The following is a 12,035-nucleotide window of genomic DNA, read 5'->3' as shown; positions in this document are numbered from 1 at the left end:
TTTCTCACTCTTACTCCTCTGAATCTCTCCCCCATCCCATCGGGGTAGGGGGAGTGAGCCAGCAGCTGCGTGGTGCTTAGTTGCTGGCTGGGGCTAAACCACGACAAACATACAGCAGAATCCGTCTGCTTACTTACACAGAAAAAAATAAAAACTGATTTTTCATGTTCACATAATGCATTTCAGAAACAATAAGGTACTACAACCTCCTTTATTATTTTAAAAACAGTTTTATTCTGTATATTTAGAAACGTGTAATTTTAATAACTGCAGAGAAAAAAGTCAGCCACACCTGAATAGCTAATAACTCATTAACAGAATGCAGTGGTATATTATCTAAACAGTAGTAGTGCCATTGTGCCGTAATAAATTGTCTATTAGTAAAAAAATACATTTCAGGGCACATAGTACAGCATCCTTATGACAAATTACAGTAGGGATACTTTTCAAGAATTTAATCAAAGTAGAGAATTCCGAGTTATAGTCTTTAAATGCAGCACTTAAAAAGGTAACAACTTTGTGCATTTTTAAAAAATGTCCTTGTTCATATATTGTAGAAATGCTGCTTTATTGCTGCAGGTGTCAAAGTTCAAGGCTCAAAAGGTATGAGAATACAAAGATATCCTTAAGAAACTTTGTTTGTTTTTATATATATTTATATATATAAAAAGGTAAAGCTTATAAAAGTTAATTTACAAACCAAGAACAAAAGTGGTATGCACGCATTATATACAAGCGGTCTATAACATCTATAAGTTTTCAAATGCATAGCAGAAAACATACCATCATTTTCTTCTGGTTCTCTTCTGGCTGGTGAACACAAACAATACTCACTTTCTAAACCAAACTTACAAGGTTTTGTTTTGGGATTTTTTTTTTTTCTTTTTTCCTCTTTCCCCAGTCTCTCATGATATATTACCTAGGTAAGCACAAAAGCCATACAAACTTAATACAGAGAGCTATGAGAGCTAAGACTATGAAAAACATGAGGGTAAGGCATCCCTGCTGGTTAATAGGTCTGTAATAATGTGGTTAATTTACAAATCCACAGAGGCAACTGAACCATAGTCATCCCACATGCTTTTCCCCCTCCCCCCCGTTCTCATGACAATGTTTCCATATACAGTAAGTAGATGTGTTTGCATTAACCTCTTAGCAGAGCAAAACATCTAAACTGTGCTACCCCAAGCTGATTGCCATTTCATTGAACATGTACACCAAAAGTTATTTAAAAACTAGAGACCAAAATGTAGTCCTGTGAGTTACGAACACACAGTCATAAAAATGCAGGCCAAATTCTGTGGTTTTGCTAGTGGAGTATGGACCAAATTCAGTTCCTCTGAATATAATTCCATTGGTACTTTCAGAGTTTAAACAATGAAATACTAGTAGTGTCCTTTAAAAAAAAAAAAAAGGAAACAAAACAAAAAACCACAAAAGAATAACCAACAAACCAAAGCATACAGAACCTGCAAAAACCCTACCTTGTTCCCACTGTACACTCCCTGCTTGTGGCATGTATTGTGACCATGGTTCAAAGAGTGTACTTGCTAAACCATTGTTAGTTAAAGCAAGATGCTTAAACACTAAGATCCATTATCACTTATAGAACAGTTAATACTTGATAGAGTGGTTCAGTTTATACGTAAGGTCCATCTCAGTTTCACATTATTTACTCAGTCAGCTAACTTAATATTTAGAAGTGGTCAATTAGGACTGAGACACAGTTTGCTCCAACAAGATAGTTTGGATCCCCGGGAAGAGACTTGTTCTGCCAGGTTTTGGGGTCACCTGTGGGAGGAAAACACAATGCTGGTATTTAGTATCTGCTGTTAAACAGTGTACATCTTGAAACAACCAAGCTTTGGAACAGGAGCTTTTAAGTTCTGAATCAACACCTGTTTGAGGTTTTTTGTTGTTTGGGTTTCTTATTTCTTTTTTTTAAAAAAAAAAAAAAAAAAAACCACAACCCTGCAGTTTGTTTGTTATTAACAAAAAATTAACCCTTTATTTTCATCTAGTGTAGGATATAGATCAGTTATTCAAAACAGATGCTGTGGCACTCAGGAATTGTTAAATGTAAGTCATTCTACTCCACAGCACCAACACAGTGCTTTCCATCTGAGAAGTGTTAACAGTGAATTGGGTATTCACTAGCTCTTTCCTAAATTGCCAGAAAAAACCCAGACATTTTTAAAGCTAATCTGGGTAGGATGCATTTGAAGTTTTGAACCAGTTCAGAACACAGATGAGTCAAATCAGAAGTTATATTGTAACTAAACACCAGGACACACTGGTAGTTTTATTTTCTATTATGAAAATTATAGTAGACAGGATTGTAGTCATTTTGCAGCTACATCCAGTATACTCGTTTAAAAGCCTGAAATACTGACATTTGAAAAAAGGGATTCTAGTTAACTGGTACATACTTTAAAATCTTTACAACCAATCTTATGTACTTATGGTCAAAGGTCCTGTGTAACATTCTGTTACAAGGGAAAGTCATCAGCCGTCATCTCACCAGACAAAGGTTACATTCCATCTGCAGTCAATTGTCTCTTGCAACTGGAGAAAGCATTCTTCCTTTACCCACCTAAAACCACTACTAAATGCTGCCACTATACAAAAAGCGTCATCATCCCGCTACAGTGGAACAGTCAAAAAAATGCACTGAAGTTCTCTTAAGCCTTTCAGAAAATTGACATTAAATAGCTTGGTCAAAACAGACCTGCCTTGAGAAAAGTGCAGCAAGTTACAGAACCCAGTCACACAGACTGCAAACACCTGAGACCTCTGTATTAAGTAAGACTGATGTAAATTCCACATAATTTTCTTGAAGAACTCATGAAAACAAAATGAAGTACACAATGCACTGAGCAATGGCAACATCTGATGTAGGGACAAAGAAGTGGCCTGTGTATAGTTAGAAAATGCAAACAAGTTTACTGCAACCAGCCGAGATTACTTATTTCTGTCAAGAAGCTCAATAATGCTGGAGGATTTTTCATTCTATAGATGCAGGGAATTCCATTCAAAACTTACACTATCAAATGTATTAGGAGAAGGGTAAAACAGGAATGTAGGACAACCAGGTCCTAGTCTTGCACATGAGACAATGGCAGACTTTTTTCCCAACCTTTCCTCCTAAATACATAGTAAGGATTAGACTGTAGCCAGTGCAACCTCTAGCTGATGAGGATGTTTTCCCATACTTACATACAACTGCTTTGGGGGAAAAAGAAAGAAAAAAAACCATCTTTCCGTATTTTTTACTAATACATTCCAATAGGTGTGGCCATAAAAGGCAACTTTTTTCCCCCAGTCAGTTTTAATACCAGAATCATTCAAGCTTTTGAAGGGGCTTAACAGTAAAATATCAATATATGAGGCTTAAATGTGGCAGAAAGGATGTTAGTAAGTGCAAATGAATGTCACTTTTAGGACAGAACATGGATACATTGAGAAAAGATGAGGTAGAGCAGACGACTGAAGAGAGAAAAAACCCCAGAATTGTATAAGCTGTTATTATAAAGCCACCTCAAAAATCAGAGTCCCATAACCAACTAATTTAGAAAGAGCGAAAACAATTATTTATTTAAGACACAGTATGGTCTACTTACATATCATAAGACAGAATTGCCTAATTTTAAAGTTTGTCTCAAAAGAGCAATGTTATGATATACATCCCATTTCAGATTAACAGAATGTGGTGTTATCTTTACAGTACAGAAAGTGTTAGGGTTTAAATATACACGCTCTTGCTCTCACCCACGCATGCACGCACACACACATCCCACTTTGGAAAGGGAGAAAAATGTCTCAGTAACTTCAGTTATTGTTTAGATCATTTGAGTCCTCTCCCCTCACTTCAAGTAAGTTCATGAACAGGTGCTATTAGTTACAAAGAAGTGTTGTGTCATTTTTGTACACAGTTATATCTTTTGGGACCCTACCATTTATGAGTCCATGTTTTAACACTGCCATGTATACACACATTGTTTAATAGATGCATGCAACACATGCATATAATAGCTTATAAAAAACAACTAAAAATTATTGCCATTAATACCTCTAGGTTATTGAATCCCCATCAAGGGGATCGATGCTTTAATCTTTCAAAGCATCGGTGCTTTGGTGTTGACAGTGATAAATACGTTAGTGACCAAAGATATGCATACATGGTGGCTTAAATGCTGTATACAGAAGTACATCATTCAGTCATTACTTAGATCATACGTACACATTAATGGTTTGAACCTTCCACCACAAATTTTGAAGGTAGCTGAATAAAACCTTAAGACTTTTTCCCCAGATGTGCAAACATTCCTTTTTACATCTCTGTAACCTCACAGGCATGTCATGAAATTGCTTGAAACTTGCCCAGAATTCTCAATTAGGCTCCTCACTGACAATTTCAGCCAATACATTCTCCTCTTCATCCCAGAAAGCCAAGTGAGGTGAAAATGAACAGGTAAATAAAATTGCAACTTAGTTGCAACCTTTACTAGCAACCAGAAACTTCTGGGTAAACGGCAGTAGAGGAGAAATAGCCAGAAGCAAGCAAGAAAAGTCTTGTGGAAAATCCAGCTACATTAGAATGAATTGTAAATGCTTTTACTGAATACTATAGTTTTCTTAAATGACCCAATTGTTAGCATCAACTTGCACACATGGAAACAGTTAACAAGCATTAAATCATGATTTATGAGCATGCAGATTGTTAAGATTTGCCAGAGTCCTATATGGTTAATTAAGCAACAGACGAACACCAGTTATGTTACAAAGGCCAATCAGAGGTACATAATCATTTCCTCAATTTTAGTGCGACTATCATTTCAAGTGTATTCAGCTGTAGCAGTCCTCAAGAAAGAAGACAGAATAGAAAAATACGATAATATTTAATAGACTAGAGATATTACTCTTTTTCTGCTATCATGGTTTTAGCTATGAATTTGCACCATGAGTAAATGTAAGAAAAGACATTTGTAATGAAAGTGAAATGGGAGAATTCGACACAAATACAATGATTGAGTTCTTAATATTACACAGCATCACCTTTAGCCAAATTAACTTAAATTATACGATAGCACCCAAAAGCCCCAAAAGGACAGAGGGAGGACAGCATACCCGACGAGGAGTCGGAGGATTTTAGAGCAAAAGACCAACCATCAGGGGTCATAGACGCACAATGTGGCAGGCGCAGCTCCACTGGCTTCAGGAATTTTAGTCCATGAGGCCCACACATTACCAAGGGGCTAAGAAGTGTTTCACCTATAGTTAAGAGAAAGAAAAACCTGTTACTGATTCTTCTTGAAATACGTTTGAAGTATTATATAATCACATTGCAGAGCTACTTAGCAACTTCATTTTAAAGAAAAATATGAAAATTTTGAGCTGTCAATAAAGAATAGCACTTAGCAAGATTGTTTCTCACAGTCCCTTTGAGAGCACTGAAGTGATTTTTCAATGGAACATACCCATCTCAAAAGGAAAAAGGGTAAACAAGTCTGATGATTAAATCATATTGGGATTTTTTTTTTGTTATATATCGAAGCATATTAAGGTATTTTCATATTCTATTTTGCTGTTGAGAAAACAATTGTATTAAGTAACAAAACACTGTACAGTGCCAGCTCTTACCTTTCTCTTTGTCCAAAGGTGGAAGTATACTGTTGTCTCTGCAGACTTTGAAATATATTTCTTGCTCTATTCCCTCTGGGATGGCTCCTTGTGGTATAATAATACTAACTCCAGTCTCTATGGAGCTCAATACCCCACCATTGCTGTTAAATACACCTCTTGCTGTGGCTACAACAGTGTGTCCATCTTCTTCCTCTTCATCATCAAGTGCTGAAGGGCTGAATACAAGACAGAAAGCCTAGCAGTTTTATCAGTATTTTCTTTCTGAAAGTCAGTAGCATACTTTCCTCTAAAATCTTAGCAGAGCACAGGCTAGTGTAGGCTAGCACTGTTTTTAGGAAAACATTTAATGTGTCCCACGCACAATTGTGCCGGGCAACTAAGATGAAAGAGTTCAAGTTCTGTCATGAGAAGAGAACATTTTCACACCAAAAAAATCCCTCCCAAAACCAACCAAACCACGGAAGCCCACAAGCTCTGAAAATGTTCAGAAAGTAGTTAAAGCAAGAATTTGGACCACTTGAATCTTGTGTTTTCAAATGCCCGTTTCTGGGATTATACAGAAAGAGCCTGCCGCAGCTACACGCTTCAGCGTAGTAAAACTAAATGTAATTAACATCTGAAAGTTTCTTTTTCCTCCCCAAACTCCATTATGACTTTAATACCATAAGGAGTAATAATTCTTATTCAAGCCATGCTGAACCCTTCTATTCAGATACACATTGAAAACAAAGCCCCCCAAAAACCCAAGGCAACAAAACCCCACACAATTTTTTCCAGGTTGCCAGGATATAACTAAAGAGAAACATATAACATTATCAAGTGGTTAGTTTGAGTAGATTTCAAATAAATTTCTAAAGAATTTCACTCAAAGAGCCAGTAATTTCAAAATTTCTAGTAGTCTACAAAACTATATAGCATCAGAACATTTCTCAGGTGCTTAAGAACAAATAGGATTCATTCTTCTGTTACATTTCTGAGTTACTGGAAGATCAAGCAAGATTTCAAGTCTGGTTCATGCATTATTATTTTGAAATCACATAATAAAACACTTCCGCAAATACTAGTGAAAAGAATTTAACAAGTCAGCAAATAGCTTAAGATTGTAATACTATTTGTTGCTCTTGACATAGTTCTTATAGTTAAAGCCTATTAAGCAAGCACAAGCTGCTTTTAAGCAGTTGTCAGTTTGTCTCGTAGTAAAGAGAACCAATATGAAACTGCTAATGTGACTTTCTCTTTTTACAAGTATTTTTAAAATATCCCTTATGCACGCGTACCATGAGGTCTCTCTCTAGGCACACAGAAGGAACCCAATTTGGTGCAACAGCTATCCTTAGAAATTAATTCCATCTTCTAGAAACAAATTGAGAAGAAAAATGATTACTATCTACCAGAAGATTTATAATTATAGTATGAGAAATGGGAAATAAAAGCCATGCCACTTTAATAACAGGATGCAAGATGATACAGGGACATAGGACATACTAAGTATATATCCCAATGTTCTTCAATAACCTTTGGCAGAATTGTAGAATCATAGTATAAATCTTTCAACTATAACATCAACAGAAATTGGAAGCACAGCAAAAAACCCCTGTATTTTTTACAGGTTTCACCGATTAGCTCCTATAGATGTACTAACAGAAAGAAAAAAGCAGCAGCTTACCTTACAGGAATGGCTTTAGGCACAGCATTAACATTATTTGGTTGATATTTAGGCTTTTCAACCTGTACAGCAAAGGTATCCACTCCACTATCAAACTCGGGAGGTTGCGATGAGCTGTGTGCTTTCAAAATTGGTTGAGGAGAATTTGGAGATTTTGATGGCAACTCTGGTTTATGTTGAGCTTCATTTGGCAAGAGATTATGGTTGAATTTAGGACTTTCAAACTTGCGCTCAAAGGGCCTTGCAGCACTAGTGTAAGGTTTTGTTGTAAAGCGGTTGTAAGAAGGAGTGACTGTTTTCTGAATCTGTTCAGTTCCATTAACAGGGCCTTTGTCAGGGAAGCTTTTCTGAGGATAAAAAGTGGACTGCACAGTGTCCTCCCTAGAGGATCTGAAAATTGCTGGCTTATTCTGAGGTGGAGGAGGGTCAGACACAGAGTTAACTGCAATGCAAATAAGAGTACCAGAACTCGTCAGTAACTGTCAGAAGTTTCTAGTCACATACACTACAGCATAAGAATACATTTTAGTCAATTCTTAATCTACTATATAAAATATATATATATATATAGGTTCAGCTTAGCTCTCTTAGATCATCCGTCCTCCTATTACATTTTGTATGTTCAGGCAAGTTATCTGTTGTTTCATTAAAGAGATAAAATTTGATACAAAGGTCTAACCTTTTTATTGAAAGGTCATACCAATTTATACCATGACCAAAAAAAAAAAAAAAAAAAGAAAAAGAAAAAGAAAAACAGCATTTAAATGCTATCATGCACTTGCACAAACTGGAAAATTCAGTTGGACTGGGCAATCCTCTCAATGTGAAAGTGAAAACAACTTTTTCTTCTGTTTTTAGAAGCCTACAACTATTACTCATGCTTAAAGAATTCTGGTCCAAGGCACAGAGAGATACATTTTTTAAGTACTGGAAACTTTACTTCATCTTTGCTGAGACAACTAAATATAGAAGAGACACTTATAGTGACTACTGACACCTGGAAGTTATGGTTTCAGACCAGATCACCAAAACATTTCACAAAACTCAATCTCACTACAGTAAAAAGCTGTTTTCACTAATAATTATTCCAAGTTTCAGTGAGAGAACAACATAGTTACCAGTGCAGACATGCTGAAGCAACCATACAAGCACCTGGCAAGAGACAGTTGTTACCACGAGATGGGTTAGCTTTCCAACCGCTCACCTTCAGAAAGCACAGGCTTGTGATGTGCTGGGAGAGACAGGACAGGACTATTAATCGACTGAGGCTGTGTATACTGGACTGAAGGAGCAGGAGGAGGAGTTGTAACTTGAGGGATTGGCTCATAGCGTTTTTCACCAATAGGCCTATCCATTGATTCAGTATCAGCTGGTTTCCCCCTGTTGAAATAAAGTTAAAAAAAAAACCAAACAAAACAAAAAAACAAATACATTTGACTGTTTGGTTTCCTCAGGGCTCTGAGCTCCTGCATTCACTGCTATTTTTTTCTTCTATGATCACCTGATTTCAATCTCTTCCTATAAACATTAAAACACAATTTTCTTTAATACCCTGTCTCAAGTATAAAAACATTTATTGATAAGCACAAGAGATTAAGACAACATTGAATCTTTAGAAGAAGATTAGTAACACAAACCATGGCAAACAAAAGGCAGATGACATTTCAGGTGTATTTGCATGATTGCCTACAAGATCTTCATTTTTCAATTTAATTTCTGGTAATTTCAATGAAAAAGTGTTCTCTAATTTAGCAGGTCTTCAACATAAAAATATAAACCCAGTTTTTTGGGGGGGTGGGCAGGTTGTTTTTGACAAGCATAATTAGCCAATAGGACAATGCATTCTAGTACAACTTTTCTAAATACACCTAGTATTTGAACAATGCCATCTTAATTAGAACTGTAATCAGCTTAAGCTTCACTAGCTTTATGTGCATAGCATAGATAACTTTAAAATCTTATTTTCCAAAACATTTTTCTTATACTAGAAATATTTCTCCAAAAGTTTATTTCAGTAAATGATTGATTTCACAAATATCTGTAATTTTGGACTACAATATATCGCACTTACTTTCAAAATTTTAAACGCACAAATTCTAAGTGCACATAATGCCTGTGATGAAATGTTAACAGTGAGAGGACACCTGAAAACATCCTCACATCAACAGCAGTCTTACCACTTGATGTTCCTTTTCAAGTAGTCATAGCTAGTGTAAGAGCCAAGAAATCTAGGTGATGGCAAAGCAAACAGCAATAGAAGAATGAAAGAAAATAGTCATTCTATCTTGAGCATATTATTTCTTCATACTTTTTATGTTAAGTCCTAGTAGTTCTCATATGACAAGGTTGTTGAAACAAAGAGACATTACTTTTAACAGTGATATTTCTGGTAAGACCTTTACTATATGCGTAAGTACAATGATCACCTACTATATTTACTATAAGATTTTGTCAGTGAATTAGGTGGTCAAGATCTCAAATTGACACACACGGAAAGTAAGAATGAGATTACACTAAGCCATTTGTTACAATCTGTACAAAGTTACTAATATATTGAAAAAAGTGAACAAAATATAAATCTAAATCTCTTACTGATGGTCCAATTTGCATTAATTTCTTCAGTCTTAACGTACATGGAATAATGATGGTTTTGTAGTGCAGATCATGTACTGAGGGTACATTCATAGCAAATGTTTCTATAGCACTATCAGCTCATCCAATAGCAGAGCCCACACCATAAAACACTTCTGATTGTGTTCAACAATTCCTAAATGGATATCTTGGAACAACTGTTTATGGATACTAGGAGAGACAGAAAACCGTAAGTAAACTGATGACTCTCCCTTGATTTTTAACACTTATCTTGCTTATACGGTGCAAGAAAATACATTTTACATTAGGACAGCTTTCCCTCATCCCTTCACTTTCTGTATGCTCATAAAAATGTAACACCAACAGTCTTACTGCTTCAGAGGAGTATGTTATGAAACTAAGAAAAGGGCTGATCAACTTTTGAAAGTCTGCTTGATGACTGACACTCAAGTGAGCTAAACAGCATCTGTATCTATGTATCTCTAAAAACAGTGTTGCAAAAAAGATAATTTTAGATCTGCTGTATAAGCTTCCGTTCCCACTGATTTTATATATAGCCATTCATGCAGCAACAGAAGTTATTGCTGCATGCTCACTCACTGTTGTCTTTATTCCAGGTGGGTAGTAGCTGCTTTCTCAGAAAACTGCCCACCTGAAATCACTGCTTCCCAGAGGCGATATGAAGCAAGGCAGGGCAGCACTGCAAAAGCCCACAGCAAAAACCCAACACGCTCCACACCCAATCAGAACCAACTGCCAGCTTTCTGGAGAATTGAAAAATGGGGAAGGGTAGTACATTTTAATGGAGGGAGCAGAAGAGAGCTATGACAACACAAACACAACCAGCACAAAGTTGTGCTTAATATGAAGCACATTCTTCTGTCACAGGCTCTTGACCAAGGGTCAGCCACAATCTCGACCGCATTGTTCAGAACCTGTATGCAGTGAAAGTGGTCCACAACAAAATGCTTGCTTACAACTTGTGAGGACATAAAAGAAATTCCTCTAATTACTGATATGCTACTTTCCAAGCTGTTTCCCACTTCATTTTTGTTACAAAACTGCTACTTTAATTTGAAATGAAGCAGAAACGAACCACTAGAATGAACCGGTGGGCAACAGGTTGCCTTGGTGTACAATAGAAAACTCAGATGCATTGCTGATCTTCAGTTCCCATTCAAAAAGCTCCAACACTTACCAGACATAAGAGCTCAGCTAGAGTAGTTTAAGAAGTTAACATAGGACACTGTTCCTTCCTGCCTCCTCAGATGAGGCTGTAACTAATCATGTGACTACTCTTAACCCTACTCAATACAAAATTCAGATAAGCTACCTCATTCTGCAGCACACCAAGCTAATGCAGGTAACTACATTGAACCAAGCAGGAACAAACCCACTACTCTCAGCCACAGGGGTAGTACTCATAAATTGCTCCAACTAGATCCACTGAAACACGTCCATTTACAAGTTCTACTACTTTCTCACATCAAGAGAAACTATCCCTTACTCTACAGTTACTGACAACTGTAAGATGCAGATATGGCATTACCCATACAAAGCAGCTTTAGTTATGGCATAAATTTCCTAAATGATGGAAATAAAACCCCCCAAAATTAAAAGAGTAAACAAATTCGTACACGCGTAATGGGAAAAATACATATACTTTCACAGTACTTACTCAGTGGCAGAGAACTTTACATAACTTAATGTTTAACATTAATATTTAAAACTGAAGAAGTTGTAGCTATTGCTCATGAATAAGTAAAATCTGTCCTCTGCACCCAGAATACATTATATGGATTATGCAGGAGCAAGAGCTTGCATAATCAACAGTTCCTGTATCATCCAAATTTAGTCCTGTTTATCTTTAGGAGAATTTGCTCACAGAATAGCAATTATCATATAAATTCACTGGGAAAAAAAAAATTAATAACAAGCAAGTAACAAGGTACAAACTGGAAGTTGGCAAAAGGAGAGTCCTAAATATGAATGCTTTCTCAAGACAGCAATTGTTTTGTGTTTCCATGCAAGGACATTGCAGTATGGTTCTGGAGGCAGTACTGTCCAATTGAGTAGTGTTCTTGTTTATCTCTTTCCACTTACTTCCACTGATATTTTAGTCTTTGTCTATTTG

General features: G+C 36.3%; 1 protein-coding gene across 4 annotated transcripts in view; it reads right to left on the bottom strand.

The window, feature by feature from the left end:
* Positions 1 to 1,696: 1,696 nt before the first annotated feature.
* TJP1 (tight junction protein 1) overlaps positions 1,697 to 12,035 on the bottom strand; it is a 198,704-nt gene continuing 188,365 nt past the window's right edge. For 3 of the 4 annotated variants that reach the window (XM_075714663.1, XM_075714664.1, XM_075714666.1), the window contains 5 exons: positions 8,514 to 8,689; positions 7,310 to 7,751; positions 5,641 to 5,858; positions 5,128 to 5,271; positions 1,697 to 1,791 (listed from right to left, as the gene is read on the bottom strand). In XM_075714663.1, coding sequence (XP_075570778.1) covers positions 1,697 to 1,791; positions 5,128 to 5,271; positions 5,641 to 5,858; positions 7,310 to 7,751; positions 8,514 to 8,689 — 1,075 coding nt within the window. The remainder of the gene's footprint in view (positions 1,792 to 5,127; positions 5,272 to 5,640; positions 5,859 to 7,309; positions 7,752 to 8,513; positions 8,690 to 12,035) is intronic. The other variant, XM_075714665.1, reaches the window with a different exon arrangement.

This window comes from Pelecanus crispus, chromosome 7 (genome assembly GCF_030463565.1).
Source record: "Pelecanus crispus isolate bPelCri1 chromosome 7, bPelCri1.pri, whole genome shotgun sequence".
NCBI lineage: Eukaryota > Metazoa > Chordata > Aves > Pelecaniformes > Pelecanidae > Pelecanus > Pelecanus crispus.
This window is presented reverse-complemented; position numbering and strand designations above follow the sequence as displayed.